This window comes from Athalia rosae, chromosome 2 (assembly GCF_917208135.1).
Source record: "Athalia rosae chromosome 2, iyAthRosa1.1, whole genome shotgun sequence".
Lineage (NCBI taxonomy): Eukaryota > Metazoa > Arthropoda > Insecta > Hymenoptera > Athaliidae > Athalia > Athalia rosae.
Genome location: NC_064027.1, coordinates 1006244 through 1032945, shown reverse-complemented (window position 1 = coordinate 1032945; position 26702 = coordinate 1006244). Strand labels below are relative to the sequence as shown.

Below are 26702 nucleotides of genomic sequence, written 5' to 3'. Positions count from 1 at the left end.
TGATTCCATCATTTTCTGCAATTTTAGATAAGCTATTCCTCAACGATATTCGAGGCTTCTGGCAGTACGTTGGCTCCCAATACGGCGGCAATAATTATCGGAGTGATCCAAGTGTTTGCTTCGTACTTGTCATTGGTGTTGATGGACAGAGCCGGAAGAAGATTGTTAGTCCTGATTTCGTGTGCGGGGATGGGTGTGTGCCACTTCGCGATCGGTTCCTTTTCCTACTTTCAAATTCGGGAATACGAAGTGTCTTCTTTCGCTTGGATCCCATTGGTCGCTTTTTCCATATATGTGGTAATGTACGCTCTTGGGATGGGCCCGGCACCGTACATCGTCGCAACGGAAATCTTCAGCCCTGAAATATCTGGACTCGCCAACTCCGTGTCGCTGATGCTCCTCTGGGCCTCGGCATTCGTGGTCCTGAAATTTTTCTCCAATGTCGTTGCCCTCATAGGCATGGATGGGTGCTTCTTTTTATTTGCTGCATTTTGCGCCTGCACTTTCATTCTCTCCTGGTTCATGCTACCGGAAACGAAGGAGCGATCCATCGACTCTATTCTCGAGGAACTCGACGGAAAGTCCTTGCGCAAGTTTAGCAAGTCCGCGAAACAAATTATTACTTCGGAAATAGGATTTGACGCTGGGCGAAATAGTTCTAAATTACCCGAACCAGTCCAAGTCTAGTCGCGTACAAATCATCCGAGTTTTATTCGTTGTTAGTGTTCGATACTTGTGTCGAGGGGCGACGACCAGAACGTGAATGCCGCTGATTTTGAATTAGTTAAAATTCGAATGTGATTTTTCGTTGGTTGTAAGCACCGAAATCGCGTTTGCTTCGCGAAAACATATCTTCAAAGTGTGCATTTCGACGTACAAAAATAGCTAGTATTTATGTGAATTTATAAATCAAGAACGAATTCCGGTCTCTCAGCACGAACCAAGTTCGTGAATTCGACGGCTCGGGTTGCCGAATCTATAATTCCAAAAAAACACTAGTCGATCAATTCCCCGATATTTCCAGACGATCGCACGTCTAAACCTCGTTCAAATTACCGATGTACTGTCATAAGTTGTCCCCTTGGTTGATTCTTACCTTCAAAACGGAGCGACGGTTTGGCGCCGTACCCAGAATTCAGTGGGCCACGCTCAGTGGATGATGAGGAAAGTCAGTGGATTGGGGGACTGCGTTCCACTTCGATATTCCGCGTCTTAGGTGTGCGAAACACGAACTGCGAGTTTTTTTACAGATCGACCCGTGATCCGAGATGATTAAAAATTTTCTCTCTTAATGATCCGAATAATCTAACTAATCAATATTGAGATAGAAAACGGTAGAAATATAAATACCATAGCATTGCCACAATCGAGATGCGAGGCGCCACTGCAGGCGCGATGTGACGTCACGCGTGAACCAATTATAAAAAACCGGCGATGCGCCATTGTCAGGAACTAGGTAGCGGGAAACTCGAATTGACCGGAACTCCACTTTTACGACGAGTCGAGTTCGGTATCAACGTGTATCGATGAATCGGTGAGACTGTTGGTATTTGAGTAGCTAGGTCTCTCGCAGAACGAGAATAATTGTAAATAAATGACTGCAACATATCTTTAGTTTGTAAGAAATTAGTATACAAATTGTGAATATTGTTAACGTATGCGAATACGTCACAAAAATTCCATCATTAAGCTTTCAATTGGAATCTATTTATACCAAAAAATATTTATTTCTATCTGATAATTGTTAGTTGTCCAATAAAATATATTTTATTCTGTACCAAGTTGGCGTTTCAGATCCAATTGTTGCTAGTCCAAGCCACATGGTTTTTTAAGATCGTCATTGGCGAAGTGAAAAACATTCGCTTGTCGGAATCATGGTTGTATCGAGAAATTGAGAGAAAAAGGCGAATCATGAGATAGGGTGCTATTTCGGAATCGATACAAAGCGAAAACCTCTTCGGGGATCCTCCAGGCTTTATTACGTCCCGCAGTGAAAGTACCTGTCGATAATTAAATACCGCATCAACTCATCCGTAATCGAATAATAGCAGTCGAGAATTTCTCTTATAATACCTGTCGACGCTGTGCTTTACTGTCACAATTTTATTGCTACACCTTAAGCTCGTTACAGTCGTATAGCTGCGAATACGAAGGGTGAATAAATAGGACAATCGTATCCTTCGCAAATTAAACTCGAGTCGTCAACCAACTGACCCTGGTTGATTGGATCAGGGGTGAAGGCGCAAGGAATGGTCGGTTTTATTAATCAAAAAATTTCACGTCCCCATTGTGCGAACTTACTCACACGAGGAACACGTCGGCATATCGTGAGCAATAAAATTTTGCTTCGGTTAATCGTCATCCATTCTTTTCCGGACATTGATTTTTCCAAATTTTCTTTTTTTGAAAGTGGGTGCCGCTGATTCCTCTTGGTCGCTGTCCCCGGCGTGGATCGAGGAGACAGTTTTTTCCTTGAAAACTCGGATGGGAATTTCCTTTTCCAAAGTAGGCACGGCAATCGGTGTAACTTCTTGTTTCGGTAGTTGCAGGTCGACCGGTTTTTTTTTACTGCAATCATTCGGAATAATATAAATGCTCCGTTTACGATCGGACACCGGTAACTCGGTTTAATGAGAACCGGAAATTGATTCGACGCGTGGTTACGACGTCTGGACGCTCTGTGACAGAAATCCGATACTCCGCGTTAAACAATCGTAATTGTTTTTACTGGCACGTGCGGAGATGATAAACGGAAATTATACATCCGCGAACATCATTCGCTATTCAAATTCGTGAAAAAAGATCGATGCTCCAAATTTATTTGTGCGGTTTTCAATTTCTGTCACATGTTATTTTTTTTATTTCGTATAATTCATCGGATATCCTGACACTTTCATGAACCACTCGTGGCCTATTATACACATGCACAAGTATACCGTGTGATGTAAATATTTACTTGTGTACAACTCGTATCGGAGTGGTGGTAAAAATCGATAAAATGTAAATCAACTTTCTGTCATTTTCATTCGAAGCGGTAACGACTCTTTTGTCAAGGTATGCCATCTGAATCAGTTAATTATCTTCGAAAGTCTGACGAATATTTACACAGAAGCAGCAGACACATAACGATTTTATTTACATTCCGAGTGAATGTTTCCGTAAACATTACGTACAGGTATAGGAGGAATGTATGTACCTATATGTAACTATACAGCGAGCGATTAATCGTAAAATTCGCATTTCGCGTTGCGTTATTGATCTTGAAACCGTGTTTACGCTGTTGATGTTTCACCGAAATTACGTTTTCCCGTTTCAATCTCTTTTATCCGATTTCCGGTTTTTGTGAAGTTCCAGTCCCTATTTTCTCTAGGGATGAAGTAGCTGAATGTTACATCAAACGAACCAACAGTTTCGTCCGTGGGTTTTAATTTCATGATTTTCAAATACCGTCGTTCGCTTCTATTAAATCGTTAGTTCGATAGCCTTCCTATATTGATTAAAAGGGAAAACGAATAAATAACCAAAAATTCTGATTGCCCCGGAACACGTGAAACGGATTTGGAACTATGAATAGATTGCATCATGCAGATGACGGGATTATCATATGAAGTTTCTCTAAACAATTCGCTGCGAACGGATCGACTCTAAATGTGACTTTTGCTGAGTCGTGGAAAAAACTATGAGGTATTTTTATTTCAATGACCGTTAAAATGGTAGAAATAAATGTTCTTACATGACTTGCACGGTTTTCCACGAGCCGTATGGGTCTGGTTTTTCAGGTACGCTGTAGTCCCTCCTGAACGGGACGGCCGACTCTTCATCGTCGTCATCTTCGGCCGTCCGCTGTTGCTCGCGCAACTTTCGGATCTCCTTCAACTTTTCTCTTTCATCGTTCGCCCGTCTCTCCTCGGCAGTTTCCTCCAATTTTTGTTTCTCCTCTTCGGCAACCTGCGCCATCAATTCCTCCTGTAAAGCCTGCTCCTTGGCCTCCTCTTCCTGCTCGGCAATGCTCGCGAAACCTTCCTCTGGTGGTTCCCATACGGATTCTGTTCAGGAATTTTCAATTTCAAGCATCACGATAAAGAAAAAGCACCACCATTTTACTCGTTCGTTTTAATTTGGCAAAAATACGGTAAATAGGTTAACGATAAATCGTACGATTTTTAGTTTTTTTTTTTATTTTTTCGCGGTAGAGGTAGCGCGTCGTTAGCCTCTAAACCTCATGCATTAGGCACCGGATATTCAGACTTGCCAATTGATCATTATCTCGAAACAGCAGAATGAACATTATACGACCACCGCGAACAGAAACATGTACAAAAGCACGACGAGCCACGTAAATAAGAAAACGAACGAACGCAGCAGTGGGTAGAACAATTATTGCCTACCTTGATGTATTATCGTTCACCAATTCAAAGATCGCATTCAAATTTCATGATTCTTCACTCACCGTTCGTCTGCACGTGCCAGTAGTAAGTGTAGCCCTCGGGGCTGACTGCCTCGTACCAAAGTTTCTGTTGAGCGGGTTGCCGTTTGCTACCCTGGGCGACTTCGTCTTCTCCTTTACGACCCTTTTTCCCTTTGACCTTCGATTTGCCAGGGACTTTCGGTTCTCCGCCACCGGTCGTACTCGCAGGTGGTGCAGCTGCAAATTTTCCGGAGCCCAGAGATCGTGGCCGCCTCGAAGACGAAGGATCGCAGGGATCGACGTCCGCCGGGCCCTGCAGATCAAAAAATTCGGATCAAAGAATGACGAAAAAACTGATTTCGAGTTGGGAAGATTGCTTTCAGGTTCGGTATCCGCAAACTTACCTCTCGATCGCCTCGATGTTTTCGCCCCTTTCGCGCGTCGCCTCCAACGACAGGATGAAATTCTCTATTTCTGTATCTGGGACTCGCTTCTGGAGCTGCGAGTTGCGGCGGATTTGGTACTTCCGGTTTGGTACTCTGTAATAAAATTTCAGTTTCGATCCTTCATGCCATCGCACGGTCATTTTCAGTTAAAATGTTCAACTCGCCTCGCCCCTTGCAGCTTTTTCCAATTTCTCGCGAATTATTCTCTCCGCAGTTAAATCCTTGGTGTTGTTCTCAACGTCTTTTAGGTAGGCGGCCATCGCTGCCTGCGAAGAGTATGTAATTATCAGAGTTTCGAAATCGCTGTGTTTTTAAGTGGAAATAAATGTGTTTACTGCACGCACCGTCTCCATCTTTTTGAGGTCATCTTCGAATTTTCTATGCTGCTTGGCTTGCTTGGCGCTCGCCTTGTGTATTTCCTTGAGCCGTTTCGCAACATTTTCTTTGTGCTTTTTACCCCCCTCGTGAAACTCGATGCTCGGTTTATTGTCGGCGATCCAGCATTTGCAAAAATCGCAGAATTTACGGCCCTGAGATTTCCAGTAGTCAGCCCTGAAATCATACGAACAAAATTAAGACTGACTTACCCGGTTTCTTTCGTTTATTCTCATTCATTTATTTATTTATACATGTATTCAGCCGTCTAATACAGCGTAATTGGGATGGAAAATTCGAAGAACGTATCGCCGTCGTGTCTCTTTACAAATTCAGACAGGATTCCTTGAAGTTTGAGAGTAAATATCAACGATAAATATTATATCGTTTTCGGAACTCCCGCTACGCCAAAGCCAATCTCTAAATGAGAGAAAAAAAAAAAAAAAAAGGAGAGACGAAAATTGCGAGAGGACACATTCCGGTAATCGAAATTTGTTTCCAGTGTCTGAAAATCGAAATCAAACGACGCAGAGATTGAGCTGTAATATGACATTATTGTTTTTCGAAGTAAATGCAAAGTTTAGAAACCGTGCGGATTTACCAGATGTCTAAAACCTTCTGCAAAGTTTTGCTACACCAAGTTTTCCAATATTGACCGAAGAAACTTCAGAGTCCGGGTTATAATCACTTTCGGACGTACCCGAAAGATATTTCGCTGGCATTACAACGTTGCGTTCTACAACAATTGAGAGCTGGAGCTGCGCAAACCGATGGACTCTAATTCAACCCCTCGCAAGTATTTAAAAATGAATGAGATGAGAGTAAAAATAAAAATAAAAATCAGAAAAAAGTTAAAAAATGAGGGTAGGAATACGTGTAAATGAATAATGAAAAAACTTGGATAGTAAAGGCCAGCGAGAAGCAATCGCATCGCAGGTTCCAGTGTCAATAAAATCTAACAACCTGTAATTTTCTCGCGTGTTCGAATAGATTAGAATATAAAATATGGGTATGTGGGGTCAGGCACATGTACGTACTTCGTGGGGTAAGTAACGGTAACGGTGATAAAACGAAACACCATCCATCATGAACGTGTTTTAACAAAAAAATTTCACTATTTCTCATCGCGCTTCGAGATTATCCGCGTAAGGGATGAATAATTGACGAAATTGATAATCGCGTAATATCCGGGTTAACATGTACGTATTTACGAGCGATTTTTTAATTAATTACATAGAAAGGTGTGTCGAAGTATTTTGAGAAATCCTTCCCTGTGGTTGATTGTTATACATTTTATTTAACACGCGTGCGTATATTACGCTGGATACCTTTAATTATTCTCAAAGGTATATCGTGCGCTTACTTTCGTACATCGAGCGACGCGAACTTGAAAATCCGATGACATTTCCATTCTAGTTCACTTAAAATTAAGCTCCCATGATTCCGGAGTGCGAAAAAATCAAGGATCATCGGTCGTTGCATCAGTCGAATGACAAAAGGTCGGAATGTTGCAGGTGAAGCGGACCGCATTAGAACCCACCGAGGACGCGACGCCGAATCTCGCGGCTAGTTGGCAATTAAATTTTGCTCGTCGCGAGTTTTGTAGCCTTCTCAAACCGTCTTACGTGCCTCGATTCGTGTCCCAGTACACAACACCCGTGCATCACACCTCATATGTACACCTATGTATAACGGTATGTTGCAAGTGTGCAAAGTACATTCATCTAGAGTTAGTTTTTTCACTTTTTTTTTTTTTTTTTGTTCCTTCAGAACCTCTTCGTCATTCGCTTCTCTCCGTCTCACGCATGTCGCGTGGTCTCGTCTTCGTCCGTATCCGTATCTAAGCAACCCGATTACTCCTCTGCCAAGACCACGCAATGTCGAGGACCGTCGCTAATTCTGTTGGGAAGACTCTGAGAATTGATAAACTGAAACCAACCCCGTTACGTAGATACCAACTTCTTCGGCCCATAATAGAGACTCGACGTCCGTGTCTCTCGTTGATCGACCTAAGGACGTACGTACGTAAGGCATGTGTAAGGCATCTATAGAGGTGATAGCCAATACCGTAACGGCACAACGAACGAACGTACGAAGGAACCTTACATCGGCGTATACCCGTCATAACCCTATACGTTCTATAAATATCTGCATCGATAATATTGTCGTGGAAAAGCGTGTAGCCGCCTGTCGGTCCCGGGATGGTGGTGGTCCCGGCCTTAATACCGCCCTCGCGATTTCCCCCAACTTCACACGACCTAGGCGACCAAACCGACCGCGCACCCCTTCACTTCTAACGGGTCATCGGGTTCCTCAGATCCGATCGGAAATCCACCGCTAGTCCACGACCGCGTGCATATCTACACCACTTCCACCCGACTTCTTTCACATCTCGTACACATATGTGTATGGTGTACCTATATCTATATAGATAGGTAGCATGTAAAGATCGTTGTGATCGTTTGTTTCGCACAGAAACTATACGTTTTTCCGTTTCTTTTCATGCCGTACTTTATCGTATTATTCGATTCTATTCTTAGCCTCTACGCTATTTTACTCTATTCTATTTTATTCTAATCCACCGTATCCGATATGACATACCTGTAATACTTTCGTATATTTTAGAAGAGAAAATTTCATAGTAATAGAAAAATTACCCCGGCAAACCGTCGCGTCGTCCCCGTTTCGTCGAAACAAAGAAGGAATAACTACGTTAAAAATTTAATAAATAATAGCGACGAAGAATCAAGATCTAAATTGGGCACAGTGCGGTATACCTAGACGATCTGAAGAGCTTGCGTATTGACTGTACAACCTTAAATATGTATATTTCGTTCTATGAATAGCAATAAATCTGGGTGACATTTTGACCATCCCTGTACCGTCGATAAATTCCCTATGCACAGATGTCATTACACCGCGGGTTTAGTAAATTATGCTACAAATATTACGTTCAACAACATTGTCTCGTGATTCTTGAGCCAACAACCCCATTAATCGCGTGTCACTTGCAGCGATCTCCGAGTGGGTAAACATAAATCATACGTGCGCGTTCCAGCGTGTGTATGTGTGTGGAATAGGTATCATCTCGTCCGCACAGTTTCGACTAACTATCCGCGATCCGAATTACGAAAGCGCGAATAGAACCGAAGGCGAGATAGCCGATGAGATAACGAAATGAGAGGCGATCCTAAAAAAAAAATGAAGAAAATCAAAACTCATCAATGTACCGACTGAAGTATAAATTTAATCTTTTGATACACATGAGCCTAGGGTGTAGTCTCGTTAGACGCAGATCATGTACTTACACAAGATACATGCGAATAAGTGGGGCTTCTAAGTATAGGCTAAGTTGCGCAATGTGTACGTAGATTGTGTATATCTATACGATACATATTTACATGCATGTACTTATCTACATCAATCCCGGAGATTCACACAAGTGCAAAATTACCTCCCCAACTACGTACGATAATGCTATGCGCGTGTATACACACATACGTTCGATTCTAAATACTCTTGTAATACATAACAGGTGTGAATATGCAACACAACAAGTGTTCGCGAATAAAGCTTATTTACAAATGTGTATATGTGTACACATAGGTATGTATATATAGGTATAATTTCACACGTGCATTTCGATATAATATTATACGAGGGAACGTGTAGCTAAAGGTAATCGCAGCGCGCGAGGACGTTCGGTTCGAAGAAGAACCAGAAGCAACTCGCTCGTAGATACAGCTACATTTACGGGGGTGTAAGACAGCCGCAGATCCGGCTTATTGTCAGTGGTAATCCGAAGGGGAAGTTTCCCCCGGAAGAGGAGATGAAATTCGGTACATGTTACGTTTGATTTGTTTAGCACGGAGGAGTTTTATACCATTTGAAAACGCATTCAACCTGACGTTCGCACGGTCATAGGTATAAGTTGGTAAGAATAAATTGATTTCAATTTAGATAATAATTTACGATGAGTTCGTACCTCGACTCTTCGCAAACTTGGTAATATGGAACCTGGCACATGGAACGAATAGCGAGATCTAGAACGATTTTAGCTCGGCTAGCATCGACCTGCACTCCTCTCCCCCACGTCGGAACCGAGGAGTTCATTCCTAATACACGTAAAGTAAATCACGACTATCCCTGGCCCACAAATTCCCCACCCAACAAATTTATAAGCCACGATATATCACCGGGTGATTATCACGCCGAAACGACTCGCGAAGCTGTAGGTAAGATCGCAACTCATCGCGAGTCACACCTACTGTATACGAAGAGAGGGAGTATACGTACGTACGTACGTCTGGAACGGCCGGGCGCACGATACCTTTATCAATTTTATTTCTCATTTAGTTTTTTTCCAAACTTTTCTTTCGCCTCTAATTGTTGCGAGTCCGGCGGAATTGGCTACCGGCGTACGGCTCCGTGAATAGAATTTGGGCAAGTGCAGCGCGAGGTTATTCGCTGCTGCACTACTTTTGGAAATTAAATTACGCGGTTTTGCACGTGCGGTATAATTGAAGTGGAGAAGATAGACGAGTGAATAATAAATCCATACGGACGTTGGAAAGTTATAGGGCCGATCGTATTTATTGAATATGTATAATATATATTTACGCGTTGTATCGTACGGGTTCACTTACGGTACATTACACCGTACTCTTATCACTCGATATTCAATCGTTTTTGGCTCGTGACGTTGCCCAGGTATAACATTCGGAGGTTTATGAGCAGCTCGCATATTTATGCGTATCTATAGGTTATACGCGTTGTGCCGGTGTTTCATTATCGTTATTGGTACTTCCTATGCAACCTTGTTTCGAAGACTATCGCATGAAATTCAATAATAGATGCGTTTCACGTGTGCGTAGCCTATAAACGGGACGATGGATGATGGAAGGGAATTACTCTGGAAAATCTTACGGGCGTACGTAATTCCTTTCGAAAACATAGGCGTTCGAAAAAATTCAGGGAAAATAAATCACCGAAGAGGAAAATAATGAAATTGAACTAATCGCACCGCGGGCGGAAATTCGTATTATTAAAATTGAACAAGAAAAAATAAAATAAAAAAAAAAAAAAACTCGGTGATAATAAATCCTCACAAAACAGTCGCCAGCTACAAGTGTATCCAACGGTTTATGTGTTACGGGTGACGAGTAGCTTTGATCATATCCTCCGTCTCCGTTAATTTCATTCGATTTTATGTCGTTTTTTTTTTTCACCTTACTAATTCTGAAAGAAAAAAAAAAATGTATTCTCATACATCCAGTTCTTTTGACAGTCAATTATCGAATTTGCTCAACTTAAATTCGACGAATGTTCTCACCTGAGAGGGTCTTTGATTTCGCGACACCGTCTCACTGTTCCAACGAATCATTATCTTTCCAATTCATTGACGCATCATTTTCAACTTGATGATCTCTTTTTTTTCCCCGTTTCCACAGAGACGCTATTTTTTTTCTGACTTTCACCTCCGAAGGGTGGGTGCAGGTCTACGCTCCGTCATTTCGTTCTCTTCTGTATTTTTTCCACGAATACTTCGATACGCGGACAATAAGTCAGTAATTATTAGCGGCGCGTAATTGGGTTCGGAAATTGAAGCTATAATACGGACCTATTCGATGGATAATGTACCGCACTACGAGCGCCACAGGTATAATATGTATAATATTTCAAAGTATCGATCCGCATCCTATGCCTCAAAATGAACGGGGACAGTGAAAATTAATTTAGAGTGGCTTTTTGTGTTTCGATGTAATTCGCGTCGCGGGAACCCCACCGGATTTAACTCGTTAGTATTTTGTCTCAATTTATCAATTCTTTTTCAACGAAACTTTCCATCGATAAATTCACGGGTGATTTGGAAAGAAAAAAAGAAAATTTTTCTTTCAAATCATCCGAACGCGACAAAATGCAGAAGACTGTTCATTGGAGTATCGTTCACCCCCTATAGTATATTCGACATTCAAACGTCAATTCTCCGGCCTTGAATTAGGGCGAGTAGTATTTTGGCGACAGGTATATACCCATCAACGTACTTTCTAAGTATACGTTGGCGGAATGTCTATTCCCTGGGAACACGAAGCCCCTCGCATGCGATGTCTCTGTTTATACGCTATGAATAATAAAAACAACCACACATCTATAGATAAGCTAATCACTGTAACATCGGCCAATCACGGTGACCCTGCACAGCGTGGATTATCAGGAAAAATCGCCGAGCACATTATTTGACCTGGCGCCGCGACGATGATGAGCTCTGCAAAATATGGGGAGGGTCGGGGGCGGGAGCGGGAGCGGAACGTCGTTATAATCGTCTATAAAGCTGCTGCAGCACCGATCGTGCGAGCCAGCTCGATTATTTTTTTCGAATCTCCCATTGACGAATTAAAAGTTCAAACCGAACGGGAACGGTGTATTAGCTGGTTGAGCAGCCTCAACTAGAGCGCGTCAATTTAATTTTAGTTATAAAATGGCCCGACGCCACAAACGACAAAACTTATTGTTTGTTACACGCGATTTCATTAGAAAATAATAAGGCGAGATACGCGCTGAGGAAAATTAAAATAGTGCCAAATCAATTCATCCGCGGGTACAATAATTTTAACGCAGATACAATCTGAAGCTACTTTATTTTCTAATCAGCCTTCTATATGATTTTCGATCTGATTCGGATCATTATCCCTATTTTTCGGATCGCATAAAATATGTGAAATTTATGTTTTCGCACGTGCCAGAAAAAAAAACCCACAAAAAACGTACGTATGCGGTAGGTGTATAGTAACCATGATATGAAGACAAAAAAAAAGAAAAAACGAGGAGGCAGCTGGTACCCTTGGTTTTTTCGTACCTGCGGCTGTTCGTACGCGGTGACTGACGAAGCGCCGTTCCGTAGCCCTCGTAACGGTTGGATTCCCGCCAAAATTTTCCGCGCGTACCGCGTCACCCGGTGATCGTTCCGCCATTTTTTTTTTTTTTTTTCAAATTTTTTTCTCTTATTTTCTCAAACCAACACTCCGCACCCCGCGGTCACACCGACGCGATGGTTGCGAGCTGACAAAAAATTTTATTTCTGATTCACCTTTACACACTCATTACGAAACCATTGATTGATATTGTTGTACGAATGTAACGTTGTACCGCGCGCGCCACGGATATAAGTATAATAAAAGAGATGAAATGAAAATGAAAAGAAATAAAATAGGAGAGGGCGGGAAAAGGAATGGCTGGAAAACTGAAAATATGCGTAAGAATCCGAATAATAATAATGACGATAACTCTCGGTTCGTATAAAAAAAGAAATAACGATTTATAACCACAGAAGAATTACTTTATGGAAAAAGAAAAAAAATAAACTATAACCAGCGTCGTGTCTTTGAGTTTATTTATTCCTCTCAATTATCCGCAGGATTGCGACGTCTTCGGGATTACGAGCCCGTTGAATCACTTATTTTACGTATAATGTTCCATTAAGTATTATCACACAAGGAGCCGCTGCACGTATTCGAGATTGCTATCGAATCGGACGAAGTGAAAAAACCACAAAGCGTCGTTCGACAACGTCTCCCCGTTCATCTCCTTCGTGTTCTCAGAGACACAATTTCAAAGAGGAATGAACGAATGGAAACCTGGCTATAATTCCTACAGTTGTAGTTCAGATTTATATGCGAGAAATTTTTATTACTCCAGAATGTATCTATAATAATATGCCTGTAAAATTAGAAAAAAAAATTTACATATATCGAACGTGAATACGTGCGTACAATACGCCCGTGTGGAATCAGAGAAAAAGAAACCATCGAGTGAATCATCGAATTCATGCTTATTATTCGTCCTTTTTATATCGCTTCATATCCACGTACTTGCGACTTTTTGCGATCAACGAATCGACACCGATTTCGGTTGCATTCGATTACCTAGCGACAAATATTTTTAGATTTCGAAAAAAAATCGCGTACCTCTGGTCGCGTTGTTTGTGAGAATGAAGAGAAAAATGAAAATGAAAAAGGAGAAAAATTAAACCCCGTCGACCGAGGGAGAGTCGGGTGATACGAGAATATTGGGGGGGAAAAATGAACACGTGACAACCTCTTGATGTTTCTGTGCGTAGCTTTGGCAGAAACTCGATAAATTATTTCGTAATAACCCTTCGCGAGTCACGTTTTCTCACGTGTGTTGAATTGTTTCCGAAAACAATCGTCGTTCTCGACAATACTTGAGGTTTTCAGAGTGCTGAAATTCATGTTCGACAAACAATCGGCGACCATCGCAGTAAGTCATCGTTCACGTGGATACCCGAAACCGCCGAACTTGTATAAATCCAGATTGTGTATTATTTCGTTAGTTTTATGGGTGCCTTTGGTTTCGCTTTGAATTATTAGTGCCAGGGCCCAAAGATTTGCTTGGATTACTTGTATAACCTTCGCTCGCTAAGAATGAAAGATAGGTGTTTAAAAGTTCTTAATTCTTTTGTTGTACCACCCGCTGCCAATCGCCTCAAGGGCCTTTTCTATTTTTAAATAAATTCAGAAGGGTAAATAACAAATGAAAATTATTTTATCGCCTATTTCTGCACAAGAATAATCAGCTCATTCCCACCTTATTTATTCATATTTTCCTTCAGCTGTACACAACTGACAATTGTAATTGCGGAATGTTATAAAAAACGTATTATAAGTTACAACATTTAACGATCGCGGGTGGTGGATGAAAAAAGAAAAAATATACCCCTCCCGAGCAAAACCGCGAATAATTCAAAGTTTTTATTTATCCACGAAGAGCTATAAATCTTTTTTTTTTCTTCATCTTTTCTCTTTTTTGTTTCTTTTTTTTTTTTTTTTTTTTCTCTCTATTAGTTTCGCCCCCGAGTGGTTTATGTAGGCACGTCACGCCCGGTTGTTGGGAGGGACCGAAGAAATTAAGAATATTAGTTTCAAAGAGGCGATCGTCGTCGGTGTCCGGCAAAAGGTCGCAAAGGTATGTAAACGCTTGCGACGTGTGGGTGACGGAACAGGAAAGACGAAAGACGCGGGCTAGTAACTCAACGATGAAACAGATGCGGCTGTCAAAAATATCTCCCAAACTACAATAGATGAACGAAAGAAACGATGTAGCTGCCAATTTCGCGTTATAAGCCACGTTCGAGATAACTCCGTCATCCGAAATATTCATTTCCTCTTTTCTCGCTTACGGACGATTTCCCGCGCGATTTCTACATGGGCATCGTCCCGTTCTCCACCGATCGAACCTCGAGCTCTTAGACCCCGGGGTCCATCGGGAGCGATCGTGGAAGTTTTCATCTAGAAAAATATTCCTCGAGTTCGGAGTCGAGCGATCGGAGTCTGGGAGTTATAACAAACAGGGGGTCGTTGAAAACCTCCAGATCTATCGCGTTAATTATAATGAGGGTATTTATTATTGTTGCGATTATTTTGTCGGTGGGGATTAAACGAGCTGGTGAACCGTGCCAAATAGTAACTGCCTCTATCCGAAAGATCTAATTTCGTACGGTGTTCGGCATCTGCAGAGACATAGGTACGTACTCCGGCCTCCCGTCCCCTTTAGTGTTGGTCGGTACGGAAAGGTTAATACTCACCGTATTCGAATCCACTCGTGTAATTATATATGTATACATATACGGATACCGCGAGACATCCACGTGTGTACCGTTGATTTTCAGGCTGCGCGCCTATCTACCTATACAGGCGTGATGCCCCCGCTTACGCGGTACTAATTAAAACCAATGTACACCATTAGCTGCGATTCTACGTGTCATCTGCCAATTGCAGTTACATATCAGCCGCGCACGGTTACCCACTCGGTTATCTTCGGCGGGAAGGACAAGTTCAAAATAAATTCAATGTGCCGAGGGAGCGGGGAGCCAAAATTTGACAAGAATTAAGCCGCGGCGACGACGACGTGCTTGTATACGAAATTATAATGATTTTTTGCTGGGTGGTTTTTTTTTTTTTTTTCAATATTTTTTTTTCCTCTTAAATTCTCATATATGAGCGGATCGCAGTGTTCACCTTTCGAATTCAATCATTTCGTTCGTCAAGCGGAAATTGAGCGCTAATATTTACGTACCTTACCGTCTGACGCGGATCGATCGCTAATCGGAGATCCGGACATGCAAAATTGCAAAATTGCCGAGCGATTTAAACGGCGAAAAGTTTCGTTTTTATATCCGATACACCGGGGGTTTGATACCGTATCGTAAAAATGTATCTGGATATTATTTTTGTAAAGGGTGCCGCGGGACTTTGCGATCTAAGATACAATTTTCGGGCAATACTGTACGTTGGGCACATAAATATATTCGTATATAAATATATATATCAACGTAAACACGTGATACATTACTTATTTCGCATGTCGCGGTGAAAGGGGGAGTTCTTTAGTCGTAAAGATCTCTCGACAAATTTTATCGCTAGTTTCGATAGAGCAATTTTGTAGGATCCGGCTTTCGGTTCGCCGAGTCGCCTGGGGGTTGGGTGAAGTTGAAAAATAGTTGAACACAGTCGTGAATTTTGTATTTGTATTTATCGACATTGATGAAACAATAAATATCGCTCACTAATTATGGAGCACCGCTGGGTTACAATTCGAACACAACTGGAAGATGGTGAACGGATGGGTCTAACTGTACGCGTTTCCCGCGCTTTTTCATCCGTCGCAGCACGTGTTCGCGTTACACACTAATTGAGATTCCGAGGATCTTGACTAGATTCATATATTACACATTAATTCAATACATCTTAACATTATTTGGTCCTTTTCGAGAACACTTCGTGTACATCCGAGTATACATACCGTTTCGCGATATTTTCGATAAATGTACCTGAAGGTTGAAGTCGATTAATCGATTGATAATAAATTTACTAGGGATTGAAAAAATATCTAAATTCATCTATTTGTATACCTAATAAGCATAACGATTGATGTGGTTTGGTTGTTGTTTGCATGTGTTAGGTAATCGGTTTTTTTCAAGTAGTTTCGCATCAACCCTGCGATATGTTTACAGAATATATTTGACACGCATATACGAGTATCCACAAATAATTACGAACTAGATTCTATTCAACGACGCGTTCCTAGGATAAGATTGAAAATTTCTACAATTGACCCGTTCGATTGTAACGATCGACCGTCATCCTAAACTCGAAGCCATCGCGTGACAGACACATATTCCATCAAAGAATCTACGATCAGTACACACACGATTCTCTGGGGGTAAATCTCGATATATCTTCTTTTAGATCTTTGTTGGGAAAAAACGAAATTCTCATCAACAAATTGGGAATGAAGAACAGACTTGACATACACTATTAATCGCGACAACGAAATTATTTCAATTCACATTTCTAAACACCAAAGTAGGTAGAGGTACAGGTAGAACAGGGGTCGTATTTTCGTTCAACAAAATCAAACATATTCGAACGACGTCTGTACAACAACTGAGAGACAAAGATGTCGTTCGATGTATTACTTTTTTTTCCCCCCGAGAGGAAAGAAAAAGGGCTCGCGTCATCCCGCGCCGCAGGTTGATGCGTTCATACGAAGAGGAATTTCAAGGATAAAAAGATGAATTTTCTCATGAAAATTTTCCGTCATCCGGGCGCCTTCTGTTTGGTGAGTTCCAGCAGTACGGGGTAATGAAGATCGGGGCAGTATTCTTGGTTGTGCTCCATGAGCTCCAGGTGTCTCGACCAGACGATCGGGTCGTAGATTTCCCTTTGCTTCGTGGAAAAACCTCGCTGGATCGCAGCGTCGCGAAATTTTTGGAACGTGGAACCCCGACGGGGGGCGACTATCAGGGCGATCCCGTTGTCCGCCAGCCACCCGAATATCGTCTCCACCAAGTCCAAGCGAGCCTCGTCGAAGAAAAGACAGTCCGCGCTCAGAATCACGTCGTAAAGACCCTCTCCGGGCGTTCTCCGACATTCGTCGCCGGATTCCGTCGTCCAACTCTGCCGGGAATTACAAGGATATTTTCGTAATCAATTTTTGACGGATCGTTCGGTAGATGATAATATTTATGAGAAAAATTCTTCCGTCATTTGTTTACCCCGTCGCGAGGGTATTTCAACGGGATCGGTAAACAGTCTGGGGCCTCGCGGAATGTGTTTGAAATTTTATTTTTCACAGTTTAATTTCGCGAACGGTGTAGATTATCGCGTCTTTCGACCGGTTGAGTAAGCGATAAGTACGTGTGCCTGTACCTACGCCATGAAAATATATAGCAGGTGAGCGGCGCGAATAAAGTGATCCGAAAAGCAAACCAGAGATCACCGATCTATTGTGTGCGTTGTATGATGTATAGGTGCGACTCAATCCGCGTCGAGAATAAAAAGACGGAGAAAGAGAGGGCAAATATTGAGTCCATTAGAGGCTCGATTTTAAAGCTCAGAAGCCGGGAAAATTGATATACATCTTATACGCCAAGCTTATATAGGTGCGTGTATAAGCAAGCGAACATCAGCCGCGAAAAGTGAAGTGAGGTAGACTGAACAAAAGGAAGCCAGAAATACTACAAAGAGCCGAAAAATAACGAAGAGAGATACCGCTGCAGAATTCAACGTTATTCACTATTTGTTCGTCGTCGCTGCGGGTCCGCGGTAGCTAGACCTCATCGATTTGTCCATTCGTTTATTTATTTTCTTTTTGCAAAATAATATGATATTGGTTTTCGGAGCCTGGGTCTTTCTTCATTATAGTTTTTTCTTGATTCATTTTTTTTCTTCTTGTCGAGCTAGCTTATAACTTATTTTAAAAGGCTTTTCATCAACTCTACTAAAACTTGGGCGTCGGTATGTATCGGAATTCGATTTCCAGACAGCGGAAAGATTGAAAATTTGGACGGATTGAGTACGGGCAAAGTATCGGAATGCGTTTAGATTTAAATAAACCGGTTTGTCGAATGGGTCACGCGAAATAAAAGTGTTCCAATTTTGAAATTCACGCGGCCGAGAGAGTGGTGGAAAATTTCATCGTATTAGGTACCGCCCGGCTCGTATGCGTTTTCGGGGGGTGTTCAAATAACCGGAAAATAAAGACTTTTAACGAACCTGGTGCACGTGGTTCGCGTTAGCGTTGTCCTGTCTGAGAGCCCTCGCCGCTCTCTCCCACTGAACGACCCCGCACTTGATGAATTCGTTCATTTTATTTCTCGCTACGATGCACCGCGCGTTGTCCACGCTCGTTACGTTTCCGTCGGTCAAAGTGACCCCGGCAGGTCCGCAATATTTGGCCGCAAACACTCCCGCCAAACAGCTCATTCCACCCCCGAGTTCGAGGATCATCTTATCCTCGCAGATCTCACGATTTGTCAGCAGATAATGCGCGAGGCATTCCTCCGACGGCCACACGCATATGTTACCGGTGTTGTTGAACCCGATCAGCTCGTTCGCGGTGAAGGTTTTATTTATCTCCCGTATTTCGATCGCGTATGATTTTTCATCGATCTTCGCCCTGTACTCGTACCAAGTAGATTCTTGGTCGCCGACTACGTTCTCCAGAACGAAGGGATTCACGAGACCGAACGTAGTGAACCTTCGGACCGATATTCGCTCGTCTTCTTCCCCGTTCTCCAGTCGTAATTCCGGAGATCGAGTCAAAGCTCTTGCGAGGAGTCGCCAACGACGTTGAGCCCTCGTGTTCATTTCCGTTGTCGTCGTTGACGATTTTAAGCCCAAATTCGACATCCGATCGCAGCGGATTTTCGAAACCGCTGAATCCGCCAGGGCTTTATTGTCGTTGTTTATTGAGAAATTTTGTGAATTTTCCAAAATTTCTGACATATTTTTCAAGAATTTTGTGTTTGCCTTGTTTTTTTATTTATTCGAGTAGAAGTGAGAGATTCGTCGCGATCTCTTATCTACAACGCAAACAAATTAGTCGTTCGTTCTCCACGGCTTATATCTCCCTCGTGACAGTTTTACTCGTACGTGTTTGCATAGGTATACATGAAAAAGATTTTATTTCACCTTGCAGACGTCACACGACGTGCCCCAATTATAATTTAATCCCTACCTATATTTCATCTCCGCACATACGAGTAATTATTTCATTTAAATTTATACACAAATTGAATCATCGTCCGAGAAAAATGAAGGTGTACGAAGAATTGAATGCGTTTATTCGTTTTTCTTTTCTCTTTCGACCGAGTGAACCCATTCTTCTTCAAAGTTGCTTTTCAAACGAACATCCTCCATTCCTTCTATGTCTTCCGCATTTTTTTCTCTTCTTATCCCAATAGTTGTCGCTGACCAGTGTTACGTTGTCTCTTCGCAATCATCGCCGGATCGCCGCGCCCCGCCTCGTCGTTTCCATTTCTTCTGAATTTTTTTCCTTCCGAACGATCTTGACGGAGCGTTCTTCAGTTTCCTCCTTCGCCAGGGGTGGTCCTCCGATTATCGTTGATGTTGAGGACGCTGACGATCCGCGAAGGGACAAGACTGACTAAAACGAAAGTCTCGTAACTCCGCGCCACGCGTTATTCGCGCAAGCGCCCCGATCCTCTTCGTTCTCCTCTTTCCCTCCATATCTACTTCCCCGCCAAAATCCGACGCAACAACGACCACCTCAGCCACGGATCCGCGACTGTCTAACGCTGCGTGGCGTGTCGGCCGCTGACGGACACCTACCTACGAGACCTTCCACTCCCTCCGATGGACGGGGGTCGGGAGTTTCGGGGGATTCCGAAAAAAGTCTCGCGAAAAACGGGACGGAAAAGACGTCTGTTGCCAATTGAGCTCATGGTAGATTATAAAGTGTCCCACGTAACTCGGTGGTCCATCAATTCGATTTACGTAATTTATCGGATCTTTGAATTACGACTACAACTTTTCTCCGCCCTCTCCGTCCCCTCCCAAGAAAAAGGGAAGAGAGCGAAAATTCGATCACTTTAACGTCGTTCGATTTACAGAAATGGAATGCTGAATGAATGATGCTGTATCGATGTAATAAAAGATGCATCTTGTACGTATACGTACGCCTACTCACAACGGCAATTCGCGGATCGCTATGTAAACATCGAAAGCAAACTTTTATTGCAAGGCACTCTTCGGGTATCACTTCCCATCGATATATGGATTTAATCTTTTCCAGGTGGTGAATGTCGCGTGTGTACAATTTTCCATTTTATGTCCAGCGCTTCGCGAGGAAGGTCGGTCGAGCTTTGAAGGTGAATCTGCGGTAGTCTGCGGTAGTTTTGCACAAAGTATATGTATGTATCTTTACCGCGCTTTCGTGCTAACAGCGGAATCAGGCGCTTGCAGTCATGGGGATGAAAGGTAACAGAGAACGATACTGCAGCAATACGACTTGGCTAACGGTGGTACGACTATAACAGACTCGGGAATCGGGAGGAGGGTAGAATACTCGTGTGTTTCTAGCACTCCAATACGAAATAGTGCTGCGGTGTTTCTGGCAAACAGTACCGACGCACTGCGTCTAATCGAGTGCGGCGAAAACCGAAGCGATGGTAGCCAACGGCGCTGGTAAAGCGACCCTTGCGGTAGCGTAGGATTCAGACGAGGATCTCGAGATATTGAAACCTATACTCCCTGGTTTTCAACACCGAATACAAACCTGATTTTTTATCACTGGATATTATTTAGTTTCTATTTCTGCTGACTTCGTACACATTGGTTATCTTGATTGGAATTACCTATTTATTGAATTTCGAAAGTTTAAAAATAGAACAGGGGGTTGTTAAAGACAGAACTACAAAACTCAGGCACTCGTTTCTGAATTTTGTAAATAAATATACGATGAGATGTATGGATCCTCCGAAGACGACGAGACGTTGAATAAACAAGACTCCGAACTAAACATTGTTCAAAGTGTTTTCGTTGGAGTTGTATACAAGTGTCAAAAATTTCAAAGGATTATGTAAGACGTGCTAAAATGTTTGCTTAAAAAAATAGACGACTAAAGAAGATTTAATCAAAATCTGGCAGAGAAATAAAGACGTATTTTTGCTATTTAAATTCTATCAACGCGAGTACACGTATAACGATTACAGGCCTGATAAATTATTAATTGACACCTCAGGGCGGTTGGAAGATATTGAGGTTTTTCGCACTCCCAGGTCTCGACGCTACGTTGTGTGATGAGGTTCATCGTAAATTAATCAAAGCTGTTATTAAGTAACTCATTATTGGCGAGGTATAATTTGTAGAAATCCTGGTGTACTACGTGCCCAAAAAATATGTAGTAACGTAGTAGATGGTGGTTTACATGCAAGTGAATAATAAGTGTAATAAATAAGATAAGCAACACACATGAATTCTAAAACCCGAGTGATTCAATCAAACCTATGTGCAAAATAGGTACGATCATGATAAGGTACTTACATGACGTAGCCAATATACCCCACTGGGATTTAAATCGTCATTCGATCACTTTAAAACACAAAAAATCATTGTCTGTTATCAACGTTGGTCCTGCATCGTACACATAACCTCACTTGACTCGAACGGACTGCGGTCCAATTCACACTGACGCACACTGTCAACTGAAGTTATCTGTAAGCCCGCGGCCTTTTAATTCAAGATGTCGACCTCCAGCAGACGCTTTGTTGTGTAGCAGACAGGTAGCAAAAAATGTGATTGTCAGTCTGATAATGATTTATCGAAAGTATATTTATCGAATATTGTTGAAACAGTTCGGGGTTATAAGCGCAAAATGATATTTTTATACTCAGTGAGTGGCGAAAATTCACACATGGTGAGAAACGTCCGTTAAAATGCTGTCCCATTTGATGGTTAGTCGAGGGGCGTATTCATTATTTATTTCATTTGTGGGACTGATGACGTATATTAATCTTAATTGCAGCTCCTCTATTGCCCAGGCGAATATGGAGAAATCTAGATTCGGTTCAGATTATATTCCTCTGGTAAAAGAGGAGGCTGTGAGGTGCCGTCTACTGATACCTTTTTCAAAAATTGCTTGGTTCACTGTTTCTCTACCCTTATTTGGGTTTATATTTTGTATCGTATGGTCTGTCCTCTACAATTTTACAGCCGCTACTTACACTCACTGCAAGGTAAGAATTTCGTCTTCAATGTTGCGCTCTACTCTAGAGAAATTGAATTTGAAAGTTTTATTTCTCGTAGGTTGATAATTTTCTACCTTCCATATCAGCTGCTATCGGTCATTACCGACCTCAGAAGGATATATGGAAGGCAGCTATTGCAACTCAATCTTTCACTAGGATACTAGTGTTAATAATGTACTATCGACATTACAAAGAAACGCTTTATAAATGGGCCTATGGAATAGGCAATTTTGTCCTGTTCACTTACACTATTGAAAACACGGCCCTCGTAACCCTAAGTTTTTGGTCTTCCATCGAGAACTACGGTATGTTGTGGTAGTTCAGCCAAAGAAATGAAGCTCAAGTTATGTACTGTCGTTCATTTTGAAGCAATATTTTGTTGTAGCTCTTCACAAATTATCATTCATTACCTTCCTGGTGATGTCTTTACTGCACATGTTGCTATCTAGCATTGTAGTGAGGAATTGTCGTAGTCCGGCAAAGGATACAATTGAGGAAAACTCGTTTCAGTGGAAACGGCGTATGCTAATTGGAAATGTTTCCTCAATCTTATTAGCTACCTATTTTTTCTACAGGCATAACACGTACTGTGAAAGTAACGGTGAGTCAGTTTTTTCGAAGAGTTTTATTGTCTGCTTTACTGGAAACCTATTTTGTTCTAATTTGAACATATTTACAATTTTTCTTTTAGTATATTCTCTTTTTGCATTGGCCGAATACATGGTAGTTTTGACTAACATGGGGTTCCACATGACTGCCGCGTGGGATTTTGCCGGACGGAGTCTATTAGTATCTTGTAAGGGGTTGAGAATAATTTAGGTTTGATTCAAATCAGTGAATATGCTCATTCATATGGCATTGAAAACAGGAAGTTCTTGTAAAATACCAGTGGTCTGATATCAGAATTCTCATAATAACGAAATTTGTACGCTTCCGTTCATACCTATTTATATTGTACATATTGTAAATAAGATTTATTTTTTGAGAAAACAGACTAAGGCACGCAATGTTATTGTTACCAGAAATAAATGAACTCATTTTATGCTGCCCGAACTTCATTATCCTTTCTCTAGTCTCACCATGATCATCGTCCCTGGTTTCACTGGGATAAAAGCTGTGGGACTCAATCTTCCACAGATACTTATCACAACTTGAAGTCTTTCTTCAACTTGTCCGAAATGAACTTTGCTATTGCCATACTGCTTGTCGCTGCAGGTGACGGAGCATTACGACAATGAATTACTCGGCTTCCTATGCTGCCTTGACCTCCATCGAATACGAAGTCATCTACCAGTTCTCCTTTGGCATTGAGAGCTTGAGCCCTGACTCCTGCTTTATCCCTGAAATTTTTTTATTCCTTTCAGATCGCGTCGGTATTCTGATATCACGTCAGTACAAGTAGTTGACTTGTTGACATACCTCAAAATGTCTTTTTTAGTGAGCCCGGGAAATGTTTTCTGCAAGTCTTTAATAGTCAGCTGCGGAAATATGGATTTTATCATCTCGTGACATCCGGGCACCGCGTATTTGAAACAGAGTTTGTACAGGCCTGGAAATGTTGCCATTTCCAAGCAGTCCTTCAAGTTCATCTGGGTCCAACTAAAGGGTACGAATGCCTCTAATAATATATTATTGCTTCGTAATATGTTTCGAAAACCATTCAACAATATTAATTTTCAATGATTGACCTGTATCCCTCTCTGGAAAATGCTAAGACAGCATTTGGCCCTATCCACATGTCCCCGGACATTCGGGGGGTGAAATGAACGCCCAAAAAAGGAAGTCTGGGGTCTGGTACCGGATATACGTTCGTCGTTATGAGAGATTTTTTCGCATCGGATAATCGGAAATACTCCCCTCGGAATGGAACTATCCTAGGATTTGGATCACATCCGGTCAACTTAGCTACGCGATCCGAATGCAATCCCGCACAAGTCAAGACGTACCTCGTGGGAATATACTGAAATTTGAAAGATGATTTTGACATATCTGGCCCATAAAATGTTTGTATTCCTTATTTCCAGCATGACGAAGATATAAAGTCGGAACCTTATTATTCCTCGTGTGAACTACCATCGGCATTAGTTTACCCTGTGCATCTTTCGATTCGATCATTTCCGTGAACCCTGTTACCTCAGAGTTGAGGAATATTTCACCACCCATTTTTCTGAAATCCTCTCCAAAAGCGTTGCAGACGAGACCCCAGTCGACTATTCCCGTCCACGGTGACCACAGAGCTTTTTCCCCCTGTAATGTAGAAACAGAAAAGCGCGTGAAATCGGTATTTTCTCGATTACCGTGTTATTTATTCTAAGATAAGATTCCGAGGGTGACCTTGATATTTGCTTCAAAATCTTTAATACGATCCTTTTCTATGATTTTGAGATCGGGTACTCCGTTTTTTTCTCCTCGCACAAACAGATCGTTGATTCTTTGCGTCTCCGTTGCGTTTTTAGCTACTATAAGTTTGCCAACTTTTTTGTACGGTATATTATTTTTTGAAAAATAATCATACGACAACTTAGCACCCTCGACGCACATTTTCGCCTGTTGGAAGTTGAAGAAAGTAATGTAGTGTTCTTAGGCATTTGCAATATTTTTATCCACCCCTTGCTTACGTCGTACCTTTAGACTTCCGGGGGTGTAATAAATTCCGGCATGCACCACGCCGCTATTGTGTCCGGTCTGGTGCATCGCCAGTTTCGTTTCCTTCTCCACAATCGCTATTTTCATTTCAGGATGCCTTACCAGCATTTCTCTCGCCGTCGCGCATCCCACTATTCCACCCCCTACTATCACAAGGTCGAAAGTCCCCGGATAACGGTCGGACGACGAGGGCGAACTTTTGAAAATTATAGGATAAACAAATTTACATTTTTAGTTGATTTGCGCTGAAGCATTACACCAGAATGATTGAAATATTTCCAACACTTGTGAATGTAATTACGAAGACGAACCTGGTAGAGTAACATTTTGCATATTTTTCAGCATTCAGTTGTCTGCAGATCGACATACGCGTAATCATTAGCTTCGCAGCTGGCATTTTTGTTACGTTTTGACGTGATGCAAATTTTATTTCAGTTAGAAGCGTGCGGCGAGAATGACGGGAAATTTTGATTTGGATTCATCTACTCTTATCATTGCCCAATAACATGAAGCATCTTAATTCCGATCCATTTGAGACGAAGCGAATCTGCGCTTATAAGAATACATTTTTATCGATTTGATTTATCAATCGTTAGCGTGAGATGAATGCACATGAGAGACTGCATATTCCATCACACACCGTGTCTTCGCGAGGGGTCTCCATTGGAGCGCCAACGAAAAGTGTGAATCACGGTTCGAATTGGTTATTTGAATAACGTGGAGACTGTACTTTTTCATTATCCGAACGATTCACCAAACGAAAGTAATAGACAGTCTGATGCTATTCAAATGACCGAAAACGCTCCAATTTCAACTTATTCGTTGTTCTATGGAGGCTCCTCGCAAAGACACCGTGTAATAATGGCATTTCAGGTTGCTGTTGGATATTTTTTACTTGGTTTAGCAAGAAAGTAGCTCGAATCCACGCTTTGACATTTGAATATAATCGATTGCAATTATAAATGCAGAAACTGTAATTATTATCAACGGATTAGACTTATCACTGCAATTAGTCTCAACAATCTTAATGTACATTTGTCAGCCATAAATATGAAGAAATTGGGCTCGTATCAGTCGACGTAGTTGCATCTACTATAGATACAAGTTGTGGTTAGAAATGTGATAGAGTTGTTTCTAGTAGCCTAGGCCAGTACAGATGTAAGTAGATGAACAGAAATATACGAGAACGCGAATCGATGAGAACGGTCTTCGGGTACGGGTTGAAACAAAATGGAATATTGATCATTCGAACGAGGGAGAGGATGTAAAAAAAATTGCTGCAACCGACTGATGTGCCACGTATTATTTTTTCACCAGCGATCTAGTACCGTGTCCATTTCACGTCGCCAGACCAGTCGCGAACGTTTTATCTGAGCAACTACTGTACGTATAAGCTGCTGCGTTATCATCCTTCGCGCACCTAAGACCTGTAAAATGTGGGTATCTTTTTCAGCCCGTATTCTCGTCGTTCGCAAGCAAACTGAATGAAATCGTCACACCTTGATGTAAAGTTAATCTGGTGACTAACAAGCGGCAAAAAGAGGTCACAGCTAAGCGTGGATTTCAATATTATGGATTTCGTGTCGCGTTATCTTCATCCTATTATTACAAAGCAAAGCTTGAGAGGTGGCGCCCCCAAAGCACAGAGGTCAAAATAGCTGAAAAAGCCGCGCGAACGCGAACACCACGTACGATTGCGACTTTGCGAAACTCTACGATAGCTATCGAAAGAATTACACAATAGAATAATTAGCGACTC

General features: G+C 41.9%; 6 protein-coding genes across 24 annotated transcripts in view; 2 read left to right on the top strand and 4 right to left on the bottom strand.

Moving 5' to 3' along the window:
* The window catches only part of LOC105691476 (protein-L-isoaspartate(D-aspartate) O-methyltransferase-like), a 7546-nt gene extending 6007 nt beyond the window's left edge, over window positions 1–1539 (bottom strand). Inside the window, exon 1 of the mRNA XM_012409960.3 lies at window positions 1097–1539. The gene's annotated coding sequence lies outside the window, so the exon portion shown is untranslated. The remainder of the gene's footprint in view (window positions 1–1096) is intronic.
* Window positions 1–1777, top strand: part of LOC105691470 (facilitated trehalose transporter Tret1-like) — a 4920-nt gene extending 3143 nt beyond the window's left edge. For all 11 annotated transcript variants that reach the window (XM_048650472.1, XM_048650470.1, XM_020855547.2 and 8 more), the window contains one exon: window positions 28–1777. In XM_048650472.1, the coding sequence (XP_048506429.1) occupies window positions 28–687 (660 nt within the window). In that variant the 3' untranslated portion in view covers window positions 688–1777. The remainder of the gene's footprint in view (window positions 1–27) is intronic.
* LOC105691473 (WW domain-binding protein 4) lies at window positions 1596–21743 on the bottom strand. Of its 2 annotated transcripts, XM_048650475.1 has the most exons (8): window positions 21594–21743; window positions 5199–5406; window positions 5019–5120; window positions 4813–4947; window positions 4451–4721; window positions 3734–4046; window positions 2306–2568; window positions 1596–2000 (listed from the first exon to the last, which is right to left on the bottom strand). In XM_048650475.1, coding segments are annotated over exons 1-7 (1248 nt in total). In that variant the 5' UTR covers window positions 21596–21743; the 3' UTR covers window positions 1596–2000; window positions 2306–2351. The 2 variants fall into 2 exon arrangements, with proteins under 2 accessions (XP_048506432.1, XP_012265377.2); XM_012409954.3 differs by lacking the exon at window positions 1596–2000 and having other exon boundaries at window positions 2177–2568; window positions 21594–21742.
* On the bottom strand, window positions 15759–20657 carry LOC105691474 (calmodulin-lysine N-methyltransferase). Its single transcript, XM_012409955.3, has 2 exons — window positions 18303–20657; window positions 15759–17204 (listed from the first exon to the last, which is right to left on the bottom strand). Exons 1-2 carry the CDS (start codon window positions 19032–19034, stop codon window positions 16845–16847), a joined length of 1092 nt encoding a protein of 363 aa, XP_012265378.2. The 5' UTR covers window positions 19035–20657; the 3' UTR covers window positions 15759–16844.
* LOC105691475 (post-GPI attachment to proteins factor 2) lies at window positions 21563–23339 on the top strand. 3 transcript variants are annotated; one of them, XM_048650476.1, is made up of 5 exons: window positions 21563–21585; window positions 22075–22285; window positions 22356–22602; window positions 22683–22898; window positions 22989–23339. In XM_048650476.1, exons 1-5 carry the CDS (start codon window positions 21578–21580, stop codon window positions 23114–23116), a joined length of 810 nt encoding a protein of 269 aa, XP_048506433.1. In that variant the 5' UTR covers window positions 21563–21577; the 3' UTR covers window positions 23117–23339. The 3 variants fall into 3 exon arrangements, with proteins under 3 accessions (XP_048506433.1, XP_012265381.1, XP_012265379.1); XM_012409958.3 differs by lacking the exon at window positions 21563–21585 and adding an exon at window positions 21754–21966; XM_012409956.3 differs by lacking the exon at window positions 21563–21585 and adding an exon at window positions 21754–22003.
* LOC105691471 (L-2-hydroxyglutarate dehydrogenase, mitochondrial) lies at window positions 23257–26639 on the bottom strand. Of its 6 annotated transcripts, none has more exons than XM_012409949.2 (8): window positions 25839–26639; window positions 25255–25490; window positions 24923–25139; window positions 24632–24844; window positions 24347–24544; window positions 23986–24257; window positions 23717–23896; window positions 23257–23637 (listed from the first exon to the last, which is right to left on the bottom strand). In XM_012409949.2, exons 2-8 carry the CDS (start codon window positions 25338–25340, stop codon window positions 23442–23444), a joined length of 1362 nt encoding a protein of 453 aa, XP_012265372.2. In that variant the 5' UTR covers window positions 25341–25490; window positions 25839–26639; the 3' UTR covers window positions 23257–23441. The 6 variants fall into 6 exon arrangements, with proteins under 6 accessions (XP_012265372.2, XP_012265373.2, XP_048506431.1 ...); XM_012409950.2 differs by having other exon boundaries at window positions 25977–26639; XM_048650474.1 differs by having other exon boundaries at window positions 26126–26639.
* Window positions 26640–26702: the final 63 nt, after the last annotated feature.

Excerpts from the sequence above, each read along its gene's own strand:
- LOC105691475 (XM_048650476.1), top strand. Across the intron at positions 22,286-22,355 it reads CTACTTACACTCACTGCAAG|GTTGATAATTTTCTACCTTC; the intron begins GTAAGAATTTCG and ends TATTTCTCGTAG. Across the intron at positions 22,603-22,682 it reads GTCTTCCATCGAGAACTACG|CTCTTCACAAATTATCATTC; the intron begins GTATGTTGTGGT and ends ATTTTGTTGTAG.
- LOC105691474 (XM_012409955.3), bottom strand. The coding sequence starts at position 19,034 with ATGTCAGAAATTTTGGAAAATTCACAAAATTTCTCAATAAACAACGAC. Across the intron at positions 17,205-18,302 it reads ACGCGAACCACGTGCACCAG|AGTTGGACGACGGAATCCGG; the intron begins GTTCGTTAAAAG and ends AATTCCCGGCAG.
- LOC105691473 (XM_048650475.1), bottom strand. Across the intron at positions 4,948-5,018 it reads AAAAAGCTGCAAGGGGCGAG|AGTACCAAACCGGAAGTACC; the intron begins GCGAGTTGAACA and ends ATTTTATTACAG. Across the intron at positions 4,722-4,812 it reads AACATCGAGGCGATCGAGAG|GGCCCGGCGGACGTCGATCC; the intron begins GTAAGTTTGCGG and ends TTTGATCTGCAG.
- LOC105691471 (XM_012409949.2), bottom strand. The coding sequence starts at position 25,340 with ATGCCAGCTGCGAAGCTAATGATTACGCGTATGTCGATCTGCAGACAA. Across the intron at positions 25,140-25,254 it reads GCAAAATGTTACTCTACCAG|TTCGCCCTCGTCGTCCGACC; the intron begins GTTCGTCTTCGT and ends AATTTTCAAAAG. Across the intron at positions 24,258-24,346 it reads TTCACACGAGGAATAATAAG|TATATTCCCACGAGGTACGT; the intron begins GTTCCGACTTTA and ends TTCAAATTTCAG.